The sequence below is a fragment of the Nasonia vitripennis genome, chromosome 1 (assembly GCF_009193385.2).
Source record: "Nasonia vitripennis strain AsymCx chromosome 1, Nvit_psr_1.1, whole genome shotgun sequence".
Lineage (NCBI taxonomy): Eukaryota > Metazoa > Arthropoda > Insecta > Hymenoptera > Pteromalidae > Nasonia > Nasonia vitripennis.
This window is the reverse complement of record NC_045757.1, coordinates 14,918,934-14,937,493: the sequence shown is the minus strand read 5'-3', so window position 1 is coordinate 14,937,493 and position 18,560 is coordinate 14,918,934. Positions and strand designations below refer to the sequence as shown.

The window sequence follows — 18,560 nt, the reverse complement described above, 5'->3', positions numbered from 1 at the left end:
TTTGTGTCTACCAAAATGAAAATTAAAAATCCACAAGCTCGATGAGATCTCCAAATCTCTTTGAACACGGTAAGTAGAACAAAACCCTGTATAATATATATACTTATACTTACGAGCCACTGCAAAAAATCCGAAACTCGCCAGAAGCAGACGATGAAAACAAAAGACGAGCGAATCCTGCGTATTAGCAGTTTGCCGCAATCAGAACCTAACAAACCTAAACACACGTCTCACCCGTGGAAACCGTATCTCCGGGATACCTGTGAAAACTTTTTTGCGTCGTCGCCTAGGTAAAAATCACTGTGCCGATGAGCATCAGCTGGCAGACGTCGACGAGCTCGACAGACAGCGCAGCCTCGTTGGAGCTATTGGGAATCTTCGACAACGAAGAGATAATAGTCGTGCCGTCGCGCGATGACAGTTCCGTCGATGATGGCAATAATCCGGAGTCCGACGACTCCTACCTCTTCCTCGAAAATGGAGATTTCATCGATTACGGTGAGTTTTGGGGGACGTGCGGAAAACAATTGTATATATACTTTCGAATATCATTATATTTACACACGCGAGAGCCTCATGCGGCAGATGTATGGTAACTCGATAAGATAAGCCATCGTCAGTCGTCGCTGAACACGCATTTCTATGTGCAGCACTAAAAAACGGTGCATAAAAAACCATCGATAGTGTGCCCATCGGCACAAACCGGGAGAGCACATGCGGGCGCATCCTATCCGTATGTTATCAAACCGACCCGCGCTCCCGACAATTCTAGCGTCCCTCTGGCCAGTAGAGTTCGAAACGCCGCATCTGCCATGTTGAAACTACTCACCCCCCCCCCCTCGCTCGAGGCTCTCGGTCTTGTCAAAAATCAATAATGAGCGCACAGCGGCGGCTCGCGATGCTGGGGACGAAATCGCCGTCTCCGGATCTCGAGCATCAGCCGCATCAGGTTCGAGCATAACCGACGGCGACGGCATTCTCTACTCGTCGCGTGCGAAAACGTCAGGAAAACTCGAGAGAGCAAGTGTTCACGCGGGCGCGTAAAAAGGCGATTCGGTGTAAAAGGCAGAGCTGTCATGGCGGGAGCAGGACACGAGCCGGTGCCTCCAGTGCAGCGACTCTAGCTCGATTCGGCTCTCTCTCTCTCTCTCTCGCTCTCTCTGCTGGAGTCAGCTCGTCGAGTCGCGGACGGCAGTGTGTAGTGGCGATGCCGTAGCCAAGGAGACGAGGCGCAGCGACTCGCAGCAGACAACGAAGTCGACAAAGACTAGGAGAGAGCCATATAGGAGTGAGAGGCGCGATATCGACGAGGACCGCGACGACGAGGAGGCATCATCGTCCGCTGCTGTTGCTGCCGCTTGCACCGTCGTCAACAACAAAAGAGCTCGCAGGTAGTAGAGACTGTACATATCACGCATAAGTATAAGTCGAGAGAGCCGCGCGCACACACAAGTACTTGTAACCTGCGTCTGCGTGGATTGCGTCCGCAGAGGTTTTCCCGGCGCAACGCGGCGTTTCCCGGGTGACAGAAAAGCCGCGTGTGTCGTCAAGAGTCTTCGCGCGGGAGCTTTCTCTCTCTCTCTCTCTCTCTCTCTCTCTATCTCTCTTTCCATATACACACGCGCACACACGTGTGTGCGGATTGTCATGTGTGCAGTTTCGTACTTATCAGAGCGAGCGGCGGCGTGGCGTCGAGAGAAGTAAAACATACCGAGAGTACTGCAGTGCGCTGTGTGGTTGTACGAGGATACGCACAGAAAACACCGATGAAGCCAGGTACGACGCTGCTGGCTCGCGAGGCGACTTTTCTATATAAATATGCACGCAGACATACCCCGCGCCCTGTAACTGTATATTGTTATGTACGTTGTGCATACTTGCGATTGCACGCTGGTCTTGTATATGCACATGTATATGCACAGTAGATGTACTTATTTCGTAACGGACTGTCGAGGCTCTCCTTTTTGCAGCGCCGAGAGCTTCTTATTCTCGAGTCTGTCCTCTGCTATACTTATATATTTTGTATACTACTATAGTATACCAAGTGGTCTGCTACGGCCGATCGTCGTCAATCATCAGCGATGATTGCTGCCACTTTGCTGTGCTCTCTCGCGTGCACGCAGCTTTCGGTTTCTTTTATTTACTCGATTTGTCGGTTGAAGCAGGATATTGTTATTTTCGATATGGGATAAAACTATTTTGTTTTCGATATAGGGCCGCTAAAGTAATGTAGTCGATATTTCTAGAATATCGATTGATAGGACGGTTTGTGTACACACAATAGGATATGCGCGTTATTTTTTAGAACTGCGCAAAAACGCAAACTGTTGGGGGGGGGGGGGGAGAGTTGCAAAGTCCTTATACCCTTGTTCCTTGTTACGCCTTACGATCAAGTTTAATTGGCTCATTGCAAAATAAAACAAATTTGTGAGGAAAGGTTTCGGCTATTCGTACAGAGTCCTACCCTTGAGTGCGCACGTGCAAGGTCTGACCTTCCGCGTATAGTTGATGGATTATCCTTTCGTAGGATTGATGAAACATTTAAGTAATTGAATAAAACTTGGACGTCTGAGAGTAGTTGAACGAGTACGAATGTTTGTCGGTTATAGTTTGTGGCTTGTATTTTACTTGTTTCCTGGTTGAAATTAATGAGGTTTTCTGATTAACTGATGCATGTTCCTCCATCAGGCTTTTATCAAAAATTGTATTCTTTTTGATCATTATGGAAATATAATTTTAAACCGAAGATCATAGGATATCTTGAGACACTGCATGCGCGCACGGCCTATTTCTATCCGCAATAATATATCTGATCTAATATATTTTTCGGCCTCATCATTATCTGTTCGACTTGGTACACCAGATCTGTTTCCAGCTTCTCTCATGGCGCCATAGCATTTTTTCTCGCGAGACTTGTGCAACGTATACGCGACAAAACGACAGTATAATATTATCTCTGTTCTATATAGGAGATAGAAGTATAAACGGCGATAAATCGACCTATTTTATAATTTTTATAATTTATCGATTTACGAGCAATAACCAAGAAACCAAAAAATCCTCCTCGTTTTAATTAATACATTCGTCGTAAGTACATACTTATAAGAGATATGCATTCCGGAGATTGCGCCCAACTGAAAACTGTCCACATCCTACAGCGAACCACAGCTGCAAGCGATAAGCCTGATGAAGCTCCACTATCTTTTTCTCTTTATAAAAAAAGCCCAACCCTGTCCATAACACAGCAGGCCAAGCATATTCTTGGCATAAAAGAGCCGAAAGAAAGCGAGATAGCAGCGCCGCCCAATGAAGCAACTCTCTCCTGCACAAAACCGCGTATTACATCAATTTTACACGGCACAGAGGGTAAACTCTAAACGCGCGCAGCTCAATGCCACACCGTGCCGCGCGCATCGCGTGTATCGTTCAATGTACAATTACCCCCTATATCCATATAACGTGTAACATAATAAAATGCGCGCACATCATAAGGATACATAGGCGTATATCGGAGGCAGCCATAGAGAGGTTTCCAATTAAAATGGGCTTATCATCGGCCGCGTCAATGGGACCGGCCACGCGTGAACATCGCTGAGATTCATTTGAATAATAGCCGGTGCGCGAGCGCGCGTCTACTCGATATAGGCATTATTGTAAATAAGTTTCTAGCCGGTCACATGACGTCGCGCGCAAAAGGGCGGGAAATGCGCGCCGCGCGTGCCGCTTGTGCCCTCCTAAGAATTTCAAATTAAGGTGAAAAAAGATAGATAGAGAGAGAGAGAGAGAGAGAGAAACAAACTCGCACACGGCAGAAGGTAGACACGTGGCTCGTGCACCGGCTTATAAAACAGCCGGACAGAGAGAGAGAGAGAGAGAGAGAGAGAGAGATCGGTGCTGCATGCGTGCAGAGGAGTGAGGGGGTGCCTCCACAACCCTTGTCTAGCGGTGCATGACGCCGGCCGCGCGCCAGGTGCGTTTTTCCGCCCTCCATGTGTCGTTCGTTCGTTCCTCTCTGACCCGCGACCGTTCGTTTACACATGCACGCGTCTTTTCCTTAGACTCACGGCGGGAAAGTCTGGAGGGAGGAGCTCGCGGACACTCAGTTTGGTTTTTGCTGGCGGACTGTGCGTTTCGATTTTGGGACTTGTCTCGCTGTTATTTTTGTTTTTCTCTTGAGAGGGACCGCTTTCTTTTGTTTCAGTGCGCTTTGTTTGTTATCTGCGAGCGCGCTCGCGAGAAGGGTTTGTGTTCGATTTTTGTTTTTCTTTAGATTTAGCCTTGTTTTCATTAGTTTATTAAAGTGATGCACACAGAGAACTTTGTTTAGCTTTTATCGGTTGGTCGCTCCTTCTTTTCGGTGCGCTTTACGGCGTTCTTGTATTCACAATACTATATTGACTCGCCCAAGTTTTCCGATAAATTGAATGGTCAACGCGTGGACCATTCGCTCTTGTACTCTCCTACAGGTGTTGCCTGTCACCTGGGCAACACCCCATCCCGGGAAGAGGCACCGCTCCATTATAACATCCCTTTTTTACGCATAGCCGGTACCTGCTGCTACGTCTGTAAATTCCAACTCATACACCTATGTGCAACTGATAGGTGAAAAAGGCTCGTCAACATTTGCAGACTCTCTAAATTAAAAACGTAAACCGTACACGTTGTATATACGATTCGAGATAATAACGTAAGGTTTCTAAGTATACACATCGCGCACAAAAAGCCTCGAATTTCTCCCAGAGCTATATAATTGCGCTGTACGCGCCACCCGCCGATGAATCACCCCCCTGTAGGTATATACACGTATCCGCATTACCTACATGTATACACCTATATCGACAAGCTCGCATCATCTCTCTCTCTCTATCTCTCTCTCTCTCTTGAGGGTCGAATTAATCTCAGGTGCTCAGCTCTTTTCTATCACCGAAATAAATCCGCTCGCTCTCAGCGCACCGGCAGCAATCTTTCCCGCGCTACTTATAATGCCGTCTAATTGCTTCGATCACATGTACTATACAGCTACAAAGGAACGCGAAAATGTACGTACGCGCACAGTAGTATACCGGGGCGGCAGCAGTCCCCCTTTTTCTCTCTCTCTCTCTCTCTCTAATACTCCTCTCGCACCCCTCGGTACCTGCCGCCCCGAAGGTATACATACTGTGTGTCTACTACGACCACTACTACTACTACTACTACTGCACGCGCCCCGACATAATAATAAGTGCGCACGTAATGGCCGAGTGACGTGTCTCGCCCCTTTTCGCAATATCTTTTCTTGCTTCCCTTTGATCCTCCTGCATGCGCGGATTGTATGCACACCATCCGCGCGCACCTGCGCGACGGAGATATGATGCGCCAGTAACTCTTGGGAGTTGGGGCTGCTGCTTAAAGGTTAGAGTTTGTTTGTGTATATCTGCACTTTCCCTCGGCGGCTGCGTATACATGCATGTATACGTATACCTACAAGTATGCACCCCCTGGAAATATCGTGTTGTATTCTGGGTAGTTCTGCAGGTACAAGAGGGAAAAGAATCGTCTGCTCCCGAACGATCCACGCGAGAGGGTTACATTTGCACGTTTCGTTTTTCTCTCCAAAAGTTTTCCGTCTGCTACTGCGGCTCGGTAGAGATTAGTCTTTCAGCGTTATAAGTACATAGATTAAACTTCTACACTGTCGGACTGGGAGCCAGTGGGCATTTTTTTATGCGAATAAACGACTTTATGTAATACTTGTACGTTTACAATTTTTCTTTAATCCTCAAGAGGGCTGATTTCGTGATTTCGGTGTAAAAGAGGTTAAATTATACGAGTAATGGATTTAAAACTGATTTTGCTTGAAATGATTTATCAAATTTCCCTGACTTTAGTGTTCATGAAGACCTGGATGAACTTGCTTGGACAGCAAACTTATTTGCCAATTAGCAAGTTCATCGAGCATATAATAACTTCAGCTAGCAAGCCGAGTGGAATTCAGTTCCAAGAACTTGCAAGGGAGCTGATATCTCTCCCTCCTGTGTATCGAGCAGGATATTATTGACATTTGGATGAGCGATACAGCCTACTGAATTTGTGTCTGTTTCTGTCTGTGTGAATCGTAGAGCCATCCCTGCAGAAACGGAGAGGTCGAAGTGGCGGTAATACGCCTTGTCAAGAGAGAGGTGAGGGAGTTATTGCCATGACTACAACAGGAGCCCAGTACGCTCTCGCAGCATCCACCGGAGCTGGCAATGGTGGGGGCAACTCCGCAGTGGGAGTTGAGAAGCCTAGTGTCGTCGTTGTTACCACTTCTAATTCCAATGGCAGTGGCAGTGCTGCCCAGTCACAGTCTGGTAGAGGTCAGCAGTTAATCACAGTGGTCACCAGTGGCGATCCTTCTAGTCCTAACAGTTTGCAACCCATTCAGGTAATAATAAACATTGTTTAATGCAAATATAATCTCGTTACAAACAAGCTTTTTTAAATTTAACACACTTTGCTGGATACAATTAATGGAATTCATAGCTATTTTTAGGACACTGTGTTTTTCTACATTTATTATTGCACCTTTATAGTAGCTTTCATAAAAGTGTGAATGTATTTATTTTTAATTCAAAGATACTATTAGCTCCGCCAGGCTGAGAGCCCTGAGCCTTGCTATAAAAATGTAATTTTAGGACTGTGCGTCAAGTATTTTTAGTGACTTGATACCATAGAAAGTACATATTAAGATATAAAGGAAAAATCAATATCGGCACTTCCTATCAGCAGCCAATGTGTGGTATATATGTTTGATAAGTCTGACTAGCCATCTGCTATTGGACTTTGATAACACGCAGCTAGTGGAATATGCCAACAAAGCACAATCTTTATTTTCATAACACACGCTTCTCTAGTCTGCTCCTAACTCTCTTAAGAGAGAAATTAAACAGATTTATGCAACTACAAATTTGACAAAGTTTGTTAAAGCTCTTAATTTTTTTCAGCTATTGGTACAAGATCCATTGGATAATACAGCAGACTCTTCAAACGGATCATCAGGCACACAAGCACATGTAACAGCACAAGTTGTTGTTAATACAACGCATTCTGGTCAGCACACTCTTGTAGACTCTGACACGGCATCAACATCAGCAGGGACAATTGTCAGTGGCTCACCTCACTATATCACTGTAACAGGTAGCTATTTCATTGATTTATATATTTTACTACTAAAACAATACTTTGCTTGCACATCTGAGAGATTTTGTCAAGTATCTAGAATCCCTAGTTTTATAAGAGCAAGCTAAAGTCTCAGTAGAAAGTTATAATCATTATGGTGCTGCTTTCAAACTGCACATTTCTCACAACACACTGACTTTGCTAGGCACCAGTGATTCACCATCATACGCTTCCCTCACAACAGCTGTAGGTGAGGGAAATATTCAACTGAATAAGATGTGTTCTGTTTCTTTATTTCTTTATCACCACAAGCTCACCATTTTTGTTTTGATTATTCTACAAGAAATTATTATCTTCCGTTATTATTGCCTGATATCGTTTATATATATATATATATATATATATATATATATATATATATATATATATATATATATACTTAGAACCAACAATTTTATTAAAAAAAAATTGAAAATTAAAAATAAACACGTATTTCAGTACCTGGAGACGCTGACGCCGTGGGGTCCGAATCAGTAACTCATCCCACCTACGTGCAATATGTCGAGGGCGATGGATCCACGTATATACCGACAAATGGACAGATGTATGTATTTATTAATCTAATTTGCTGATTTTTTTGGTATTTTTTTATAAACGAAAAAATGCAAGTGATTCTTTTTTCAGGACATATCCGGTGTATGCTGTTGGAGAGGCGGGAACAATGTACACTCCCGCCTCCAACCAGTATTATACTTCCACTTCCACACCGGTGACTTATGCTCAAGTAAGTTTTTTTTTAAACGTTCCCTTTCGTACTGATTACAATTTTTATACTTGGTAATTTTTAACATATTTAATTTGATCTGCCAATGACTAGATTAAGTAGATTTTTTGTATTACCGTAGAAACGTGATACGTAGAAGCTAAACATTTTTCTCTTCCAATTAGTAAATACTTTCATTCAACAACTTTCAGGTCACCGGCTCAAGCACAACTACAGGTCAGCTACTGTCGCAAGGCAATGGAACCTACTTGATACAGCAGAGCGTCGTAGACACAGACCCTGCAACACACGCTCTTATATCAGCCGCTGCGGCAGCTCGCGCGAGCCCGCAGACGGAAAGCGCAGTAAGTATACAGCGCGCTTTTGTTTTATCCGCAATTATGCATTCATAACAGAGAAAGAAATAATAACGATTTCAAAAGTAACAGCAAAAAACTAATAATTATTGACTTCATTGCTTTAGTATGCCTGAAATAATAATATTATTATTAATCGTTAACCGAGAAGTATACATCAACATACAATTGCATAATAAAAAATCAACATTTAAACAAGGCTTTGCTTTCTCCGCTTCTTTTGCAAATAATGCGTATTAACGAGAGTACGATAAAAGTGCTTAATACGAAGAATACGAGGAACTGATCTCTGCAAAGCGCTTCATGCGTACATGTGATCCGGGATTTCTTTCCTAGGAGGCTGTTGTTAGCGGGGGTGGCGGGGCATACTTGATCAGCGGTAATTCGACGACAGCAACTGCTCCAGTCAGCGTGGAAGACGCTGCTACTGCAGCAGCTAACATGACGCATGCGACTAGGGTCTCCCAGGCCACCGTAAGCCATAACGACTCCCCGTTTGTTAGCTACTTTCATTATGCATTTTACTAACATACACACACAGCACACATGATGCCCTTAGTGCATGCCTTGCTCTCTCGCACTCCTTGGTTTTTGCTATGGCTTTGCATTGTCTATTATTATTTTTTATACTAACTATTTAACGTTACTATTTCATTTTTTTCTCATTTATTCCATTTATTATTAAGACTATACTTTAAAGTTTATTTTATTATTTGGAAAAATTATTGTATGTTAGGCACTTTAAATACATTAGGTATTGCACATTTAATTTTTCAAATAAAGCACACATGTAACATGTTCCTAGTTCCTAGATTGATATTAAACTTGATATTATTTTTTACGCATAGGTACAATGGCTGTTGGAAAACTACGAAACTGCCGATGGAGTATCTCTACCCAGATCGACGTTGTATAACCATTACCTTCGGCATTGTTCGGATAATAAATTAGATCCCGTTAACGCAGCTAGTTTCGGAAAGCTGATTAGGTCCGTGTTTTTGGGCTTGCGTACGCGACGTCTCGGAACTCGGTAAGAAGTACATTCAAATTAGTTCTAAAATTTTTCAACGAACGTATAGAATAATTAAAATAAAGGCTCCTCTTCAAATGCGTCCTGTAACTCCTTAATCAAAGTTCTTTAAATCTTTATTCAATTCAACTCACTTTGCTCGTGAATAGATTAAGCTAGCTAAAAAAAACAGTTTGTTTTAATAGAAAGTTGGAGTTTAATAGATATCGCTGGTTGAAATTGTAAGAAAAGAAAAATGGCATAGGAGTAACATCTTGAATAATGATATTTAACAGGGGGAATTCAAAATATCATTACTATGGTATCCGAGTGAAACCAAGCTCGCCTCTGGTGTTACTGAATGAGGATGGCACGTCGCGACAACAGGCAACTTCAAACATCCAAGCAAACAACAATAAGCGTGTCAAATTTGTCAATCAGAAGCAAACAGAGACAACGTATGAAACGACAAACACACAGACTAACAACAATAATAACAGTAACATCTCTTCAAATGCATCGCCACCCCAATACCATCAGTACCTTGGTGAGGCGAGTTGCGCCATACCCGAGTTTCCAGAGATAGTCGTTGGTCACGGTTCATCGTTGCCTGAAGATTGCACTTTGGAAGACGTTGATACGTTCCGTAGTATCTACCGAGAGCACTGTGAGGCTTTTCTTGACGCTGTTCTCAACTTTGAGTTCGCCACTATTGAAAGTCTTTGGCGCGAATTCTGGCGTAGTCAGGATAATAACAACGGCGATGAATGCGAGGAGGAGAAGTATCTATCCAAGTATGCGACTTATTTACTATTTCATTTACAAATTTTTTGAATGATTTTTTAACAAATATTTTTTTATGCAACAGAACCAAGCTTTACCAAATGTGCAAATGCATCGAAGTTCAAGGCTTCATTAAGAAAGTTGATTATACTTTTTATCAGAACTTGGTGGAAGTACTGATGCCCGACGTTCTAAGGCCTATACCTAGTTAGTGTTATTTCATAAGCATCTATTCTAATTCATTTGTAAAAATAGTAAGATTATATTGCACTTTCTGCGCAGGTCCTTTAACCCAATCTATACGAAATTTTGCCAAAGGCTTGGAATCATGGTTAACTTCGGCGATGAATGATTGCCCCGAAGAAATGATGCAGATTAAGGTACATTAAACTACTCGACAGAAATAATTTTCTTATGTAGATATTAAAACTCACGTATTTTCAACAGTTGTCGGCTGTATCAGCGTTCGCTCAAACACTAAGAAGATATACCTCTTTGAATCACTTGGCTCAAGCTGCCAGGGCTGTGCTTCAGAACAATAGTCAAATCAATCAAATGTTGGCAGATTTAAATCGAGTCGATTTTCATAACGTTCAGGAGCAGGTATGATTATAAATTTTTTACAACCTCTATTAACTCATTTCCAAATGGAATGAAATTATGCTTTTTTCAGGCTTCCTGGGTTTGTCAATGCGATTACTCAGTGGTTCAACGGTTAGAAGCAGACTTCAAAGTAACTTTGCAGCAACAAAATTCGTTAGAACAGTGGGCTGTTTGGTTGAAAAGCGTTGTGACACAAGTACTACAGCCTTATGAGGGCAAACCTACTTTTGCCAAAGCAGCACGACAGTTCCTGCTCAAGTGGTCTTTTTATAGTTCGATGGTTATAAGAGATTTAACCCTAAGAAGTGCCGCTAGTTTTGGGTCCTTTCATCTTATTCGTTTGCTTTACGATGAGTACATGTTTTATTTAATTGAGCATCAAGTGGCGGTTTCCACGGGTACAACGCCGATTGCCGTAATGGGAGATGTTAGTGTTCATTTACAATAAACTTATTCTTCATTTATATACTAATTCTAATTTTTAAACGCTTCATAATATTTTCAGAAAAGTCAAAACTATTCAATGGTGAACGTTTTTGGAGCTAATGGAGGTAATTTCTGCATAATGTGCAATATTTGTGATTTTTTTTGCATAAATTTATAATTTTGTTGACTTGCAGATACATCAAATATTTGTCCAGCAAAACGTGTCAAGTTGAGCTAACCGTGTACCTGGACCCAGTAGAGCATGATTAAAAAACTAGTATGTGAATAAGAGCATTTGTTGAACGAAGTGTATTTCTAGCACGAGAAAAAGCAGGCCTACTAATACAAGCTAGTCTCACAAAATGTAATTTTATATGAGAACGTGCGACGACACAATGACACCGAATTTCTACATATTGCTCATGCACTTACTATCTATGAATGCTGCTTAATCAATTTATGTGATATAAGGAGTAAGAGTACACATACTGCAAAGCCTTACATGCGTTCTAAACGCACACGACAACTTTTTTGGTATAACATAAAGTTACTACACCGTTATTACATAAAATAATTTTGATGACTGGGACCAGGGATCTGTTCTTCTCTGAACTGTCTTTTTCTAAGTGGGTACAGTCTATTTGCATTTTAATCTGGAATCATTTCTTTGTTTTGTTCTAGTGACATTTATTATCTAAGTACTTTTATTTTTAAAAATTTTTTGTTTGATTAAAAAACTATGATCTATAGTTAGAATCCGTTTTTATACTTAAATTATTACAAGATCAAACAAATAATAAATATCCGTGACACTTCATATAAATATATATTTACAGATAAAATCATGAAATCCGCCCTGTCAATGACTTGTCTAAATATTCCTATTCGATAAAAAAATAAAACAAAGTATGATTAGGATAGCGTAAACATCTCGAAGATAAAAATTAGATAGAATTCGAGTATCGATATTTTTTATCACAAACTGCACAGACTTACGATTTCAGAAAAAATCTTATAAGGAAAATTTGTTAAGTACAAACTCCGTTTTTGCGTTTCTGTAAATATTTAAAGCATGCAATTGTTAAAATTGTTCTGTCTCTATACGAGACTAACATATATAATGAATCTAGATTATGAAGTAATTTGATCTGCACACCTAAAAAAATTCTCTACTGTAAAATAAATATAATATATGTTTGATGTATTCATTTTTAGTACAACTTGTCGATTTTAAAGTATAAAAAAAGAATTCATTTCATTTCAAGATAAGCACAATTTTACTTTTGAATAACAAAAATATACATGTACCCATGTATGCACCAAAATATTAATAAGTATAAGGATAAGTAGAAGTATGAAAAAATTTATTTTAAGTATAAAGTACTGATAGAATTTACAAAGTCTATGTACTATGATACATATAATTTAATTTGTTCAATGGTACTAATTACAAAAAATAGAATAGAGCTTGATTCCAAAACATCGAATGACTTAAGAAAATATGCCATTTATTTTTACAGTTATTTTTAGCAGCTTTTCACGATTCTCGTTTCATAAAGACTTGCTTAGTGCGTACTTAAAAAGAAATAATGTTAGAGGTAAAGAATAAGGTGTTGCGATTTTCATGCAAAAATATTTTAATAAATTTAGGAAACAATTATTTATTAAATAAAATGGCATTGCATACTAGTCAAAACTCCGTAGTCTAAGCTAAAGAAAACAGGGATTGAATGTTTCAACGATGTACTAATCGTGAATTGTAATTAATAAATATTGCATTGTAATTAATTAAACATACCTATAGGATAGGTAAATTGTCAACTCTGTCAATAGAGAACAATTTCTATACTATAATGAGCTTATACATGTAAAAATATACCTAAGTGTACCTAATATAAGAATCTCTTATTTTAAAAACGGTTTGTACATGTTATTACTGGTAAAAAATCTCTAAAAACTAAAATTGAATTAGAGTTCTATATGTGGATTGAAAAGAAGTTTCAAAGTACTACAAAATGGTATAGATACTACTTGAAAAAAAAACTTCTTTCCAAATATATGAATGACTCTGAATTGTGCTCTTAGATAGATCAACAGTTTTGTATGTTTCGTAAATATGGACAAGAAACTGAAACAATGACATTAAAATAAAATACACAGAACTTCAAATCAAAAGTCATATATCAATGATTTATTCTATTGCGGATTATATGTGAACAAAACGGCCTTAAATCTTTTCCAATTTATAACATATAAATATACATGTTCTTGTAAGTTACAAAGTAAGTAATGAACACTCTGGCCTAATAGGCAAAAAAGAAATAAATTTAATAAAAATATCTCTGAAAGTATATAAATTGTACAATAAATATTACTATACTAGTTTTTCACAAGAAATATCATGCTATAGCAAATCTAATTAATAAACTTTAGTACTTTCATTCCAATTGCACAATGTGTGCTTAAGCTTTTATGTTATAAATGAAGATCATAAAAATATTTTCAGAGATACTTTTTTAAACTATGATGAAATAAAAACGATAAATCAATTATACTTATTATTAAAAACATCTTTTAAGTGAAAATAATATTAAAAAAGAGAAACGATTTCTTTTACGAAAGATAGGAAATATTTTGATACTTCTCGATTTGAACACTTATTGTATTAACTTCGATAATTAATGTTATTTTCACTGAATGTAGATTAAAAAAAAAATTAAAAAATGAAGACAATTGTAAACTGATGAAAACGGAGTTCCAAAGTGACGAAATGCATGAATGTGTAAACCACAAAAGATTAAATAATATATGTTTAAAACTAAGTGTTGTGTTCTTACACATTATTGTAATTAATTATCCTAATTATTTATTTTTGACAAATTAGAGCGTATTACGATATTGTGAGTTAAAACAAAATTTTTTGCTTTTTATGTTTATTACAATGCTGGCTTTTTGCATTATTTAAAATCCATTTATGCATACATGATATCCATTTCTGCATAACCATTATATCACGAAATTTGAACTTTTGAACATTAATTTGAAAAATAATTCCAAAGAGCCAACTTCGCATCGTATATGTATATATAACAGTCGTGGCACTGCATATGCGGGCACACATATCACACGATCACACACCTTTCACCTCCATTTCCTTGTATAACCTATTGTATTTATATTTTTCTTTACCTCTCCAAAAATTTATTTACATGGATCCTTTTTATTGACAACCTCGACTCCTTTTCTTCCTTATTGTTTCCCCCGTGTTTACGATCAATTTGTGATATATATGGAGCACCATTGATGTACTACATACTTACTTTGGTGACCAATTATTTGACAACAACGAATACTATTTCCGTAAGTGATCAAGCTGCTTATAATAATACTACTTATAGTGGTCCATAACGCTTCAATCTTCTCATTCGAGACTAATAACTAATTCGTTTTTTTATGTTTTTATTCGCTAAGTTGAATATAGGTTATGTAATTTTTGCAATATGGACTATTGTAATTGCTAGTAAACAAATATATTAGATGGATATTTTTTAATTCACGCGTAACAGTATTGATAGACTATTAGAAATTCATTAAGAAATCAATATTGAATAAAGCTAATTTCATCTTTTACTGTAAACTTGTAAACAGTACCATGGCATCAAATAACATACCAACAATGATGGAAGAAAAACACTTTGGCTATGGAGGAAACAAAAGTGATATCAAAGTCAATGACATAAACGCAACAAAGGATTTTCTAAATACAGAGACTGGTAAACATAATAATCACATAGAACCACCAGCAGAACAAACAGTCAAAGTAGATGAGTCTTCCAAATCTGATGTAGATACAATTGAAGATGTTCATACAAAGGAAAAATCACTGGATACTCCAGATAGTGAGTCAACCGCCACTAACAAAGGCTACGATTACAGTGAGTAAATTTTTTAGTACATAACTTGCTACTAATAGTGCCTAGCTGCCTTTAAAAGAAGCACTAAGACAAATAGTAGTGTAGGGCTTCTCTAGGCAGCTAGCTACATCTTGTGTTTAATTAGATCGGCCGAGTTTAGTTTTTCATTAATAGTTGTGACAGTAGTACGTAAGAATGCCTCTCTTTTTTAGAAACAAGAGAAAGATTAAAAGAAAAAAATATAATGGTGTGTGAAATAGTAATTTGGATCATCTCGAGAAGTGTAAATGTTCCTTTTTAAATTAAAGCTTTTTTCAGTCTGGTGAAATTTTGTTTGTTTTTGTATGATACAGCGAGTATAGGTTCTGGATTGGAATCCGATGTTGAAGATAATACAAGTGAAGCGAATTCAGTACCAGAAAAACCTCAAGGAAACAAGCCTGATCTAAATATTGATGATGATTTGCCAAGCACAGTCACATTGTTGAAGACTTCGGAAGGTGGTAAATGTTATCTTTTGGGAACTGCTCATTTCAGTGTTGAAAGCCAAAATGATGTGTCCAAGGTATTGTACTAGTTAAGACCATAGTTTTTCAATCAACTTTTACAATATTGCAATACCCTTACAGGTGATTCAAGCTGTGCAACCGCACATAGTCATGGTTGAGCTTTGTTTAGATAGAGTTCACGTTTTACAGTTAGATGAAGAAACTATTCTTGAGGAGGCTAAGAATATTAATTTCAGTAAAATTAGGGACACCATTAAGGAAAATGGCCTGTACACAGGACTCTTTCAACTTTTAATGCTACAAATGTCAGCTCATTTAACCAAAGTCCTTGGTTTAGCACCTGGAGGTGAATTTCGCAGAGCTTTTGCAGAGGTAAACAGATTGATCTAACAGCAAGTGCAGAACATTGTATTTATCGCGCGTTTTTTAATTACAGGCGAAAAAGATCCCAAATTGCATTGTCCACATGGGTGATCGACCTATTAAAATAACGTTCTCTAGGGCTATAAGCGCGTTATCGTGGTGGCAATCAATAAAACTGTCGTGGCATTTGTTAACGGATAAATCACCTATAAGCCAGAAGGATGTTGAGAAGTACAAATGCCGAGACTCTTTGGAAGAACTAATGGCGGAACTTGCAGGAGAGTTTCCTGCGTTAGAGGAAGTTTTTGTAAAAGAACGCGATACGTACCTGACCTACTCCCTACAGCTAGCTTGTAGTAGACCACTCGTCGGGCCAGATGGTGAGCCGATCCCACCGAGAGTTGTTGGTGTCGTTGGTATGGGACACACCCTAGGTATCATCGAAAATTGGGGTAAAGTGAAACGGTCACAGATAGCTCCGATTATGAGGTACTTAATGATCCGCAACGAACTTTTCAAACTGTAGAAAAAATACTGATTTCGATAAGCTGACTAATATATTTTTTTAACTTTCAGCATACCACCACCTTCGCTGTCGGGCCGAATTTTAAAATTCACATTCAAGGCTTCACTCGTAGGATCAATTATCTACATAGGCTATAAATATATTCCTATGCCGACAGGTGTCATACAATCTCTTAAGTCATCGGTGGCCGGACTTATCAAGGTCAGTGCCAGCCAGTAAGATTGGTAGTTAAATCCTTAAAAAGAGCTCACAACTTCTAAAGCATTTTATTCTCCTGTTTTCTGCTGCTTCTATACTAAAGTCTCTCAAATCATATTTCGGTCTGCACAGTGAGCCGTGAGAGTACACACGTAAACGGTAAGCATGGATGCAACATCCCGTGCCGATGAGTACGACCATCCGGTATCAGATCTAATCTATGTAGTTAGCAATATTCCCGGTCCGGGCAGTCGATTAGACGACTTCGAATCGGAATTTTCAGTCGGCTGTTCGTGCGACCAGACTTGTCGGAATGACTGTTTGTGCAATCGTGGCACCACGAACTACGTTGACGGACGCTTGGTTCTGGATAAGCAGAGCTTAATCGTCGAGTGCAACGCCAACTGCACCTGCGCGGAGATCTGTGGCAATCGGGTGGTTCAGCTTGGTCCATTAAGTTGTTTAGAAATATCAGAAGCTAATTGTAATCGAATGGGTTTCGGTCTGTTCACGACCAAGTCTATCCGAAAGGGCCAGTTTATCTGCGAGTATGCCGGTGAAGTCATTGGCATCGAAGAGGCCAAAAAGCGTCTCGAAGAAAACAAAGCTGCGGGTCGCATGAACTACGTGCTCGTCGTCTCGGAGCACATTGGTGAGAAGAGGATCACGACTTGCATAGATCCAGCCAAGTTTGGTAATATCGGGCGATACGCGAACCACAGCTGCCAACCCAACTCTGTGCTTGTACCTGTTAGAGCAGATATCGTAGTACCAAAACTATGCTTGTTCGCCATCCGAGACATCGAACCCATGGAGGAAATAACTTTCAATTATGCAGGGGACGCGACCGATTCCGTCCAGAACCTCAGCGACACGCCCTGTCTATGCGGTTCTGGTTGTTGCCTTGGGTTTTTGCCACACAGTCCCCTGTAGAGTTTTATTTGCTCTTTGTTTTCTGTTTTATCAATCGGTTTAATGTTATTACTAGGTAGAAAAGAGACATTTTTATTTTGACCTATTAACTACCTGCTTATATTGTATATTATTTTTCCGAGTGCGCAGGTGCTACCTGCACCTCACACAACGGGATTGAAAGATCACAGAATATAATGTAAAAACATATGCACAAGGTGCAAATGATATGAAACTTCTGTTTTGCTTGACTGGAATAATTTCTACGTTTAATAAACAACAAAGGTCGAGCATTTGAATGTATGTGCCAAATAACATTCGGATTTTCAAACAAAATCCAGCAAACGGCCTGCCATTCAAATAATTTAAATTTATTGAACTACTATTAATAATAGTCTATTATATCTGTCATATTTTTCGAATGCTTTTAATAATGCACGTAAAGAAATACGTTCACTTTTTATGACGTTTGAAAAATTTGACTTTCAATCCACGTTTTTTGATATCATGGATTATTTATCATGAAAAGAGCTGAAAATGATACAATATGTATCAGATTTCAAGACAATTCGTATGATTATAACACCTTATTAATCGTTATATCTATTTGTATTTATCGAGAAAGGAATTTTAAATGACGATTTGGACTCCGAGCTACACACGTGTATTTGGCAGCCTTAATCGGATGATGAGGATTATATATAACCAAAACAAATAAGTCTGTTATTGTTTCTAACAGAATGTAACTGCTGTTATCGTAATACTGTTCGGCGAAACTGATAGTTGAAAAACGAAAAATTTTTAATATGTATAAAATAATTTATAGTGCAGAGCATTATTTGAATAACCATTAGATTATAAATCTAATTTCAGAGCTTGTATGTATATTAAAAAGAAATAAATTTTGTAAAAAAAAAAGAAACGCTGAGTTGTTTATTATGACTATATAGGAAAAAAGACCAAACTTCGCTTAGGATATCGTTTGTAAAATTAAAACAATTTTATTTCTGCTCTTTATACATTTTTACAATACATTTTCA

At 38.8% G+C, this 18,560-nt stretch overlaps 3 protein-coding genes across 24 annotated transcripts; all 3 read left to right on the top strand.

The window, feature by feature from the left end:
• Positions 1–174: 174 nt before the first annotated feature.
• On the top strand, positions 175–13,920 carry LOC100121130 (DNA-binding protein RFX2). Of its 19 annotated transcripts, none has more exons than XM_016985552.3 (16): positions 175–498; positions 6,099–6,403; positions 6,963–7,155; positions 7,343–7,387; positions 7,636–7,741; positions 7,807–7,921; positions 8,113–8,265; positions 8,614–8,775; positions 9,126–9,307; positions 9,583–10,080; positions 10,155–10,276; positions 10,352–10,449; positions 10,517–10,672; positions 10,743–11,099; positions 11,178–11,223; positions 11,293–13,920. In XM_016985552.3, exons 1-16 carry the CDS (start codon positions 309–311, stop codon positions 11,334–11,336), a joined length of 2,772 nt encoding a protein of 923 aa, XP_016841041.1. In that variant the 5' UTR covers positions 175–308; the 3' UTR covers positions 11,337–13,920. The 19 variants fall into 19 exon arrangements, with proteins under 19 accessions (XP_016841041.1, XP_016841051.1, XP_016841046.1 ...); XM_016985562.3 differs by having other exon boundaries at positions 176–498; positions 8,614–8,751; positions 11,293–13,277; XM_016985557.3 differs by having other exon boundaries at positions 177–498; positions 7,822–7,921; positions 11,293–13,277.
• Positions 13,921–14,169: 249 nt separating this feature from the next.
• LOC100121153 (traB domain-containing protein) lies at positions 14,170–18,438 on the top strand. Of its 4 annotated transcripts, none has more exons than XM_003427026.5 (7): positions 14,170–14,458; positions 14,747–15,033; positions 15,366–15,577; positions 15,642–15,893; positions 15,958–16,373; positions 16,461–16,611; positions 16,741–18,438. In XM_003427026.5, the coding sequence occupies exons 2-7, from the start codon at positions 14,751–14,753 to the stop codon at positions 16,741–16,743; spliced, it is 1,317 nt and encodes a 438-aa protein (XP_003427074.1). In that variant the 5' UTR covers positions 14,170–14,458; positions 14,747–14,750; the 3' UTR covers positions 16,744–18,438. The 4 variants fall into 4 exon arrangements, with proteins under 4 accessions (XP_003427074.1, XP_001604739.2, XP_032454636.1 ...); XM_001604689.6 differs by having other exon boundaries at positions 16,712–18,438; XM_016985618.3 differs by having other exon boundaries at positions 14,190–14,458; positions 14,747–15,259; positions 16,712–18,320.
• LOC103316626 (probable histone-lysine N-methyltransferase set-23) lies at positions 16,774–17,541 on the top strand. The gene has a single exon (XM_016981625.1). The coding sequence runs from the start codon at positions 16,774–16,776 to the stop codon at positions 17,539–17,541; it is 768 nt and encodes a 255-aa protein (XP_016837114.1).
• Positions 18,439–18,560: the final 122 nt, after the last annotated feature.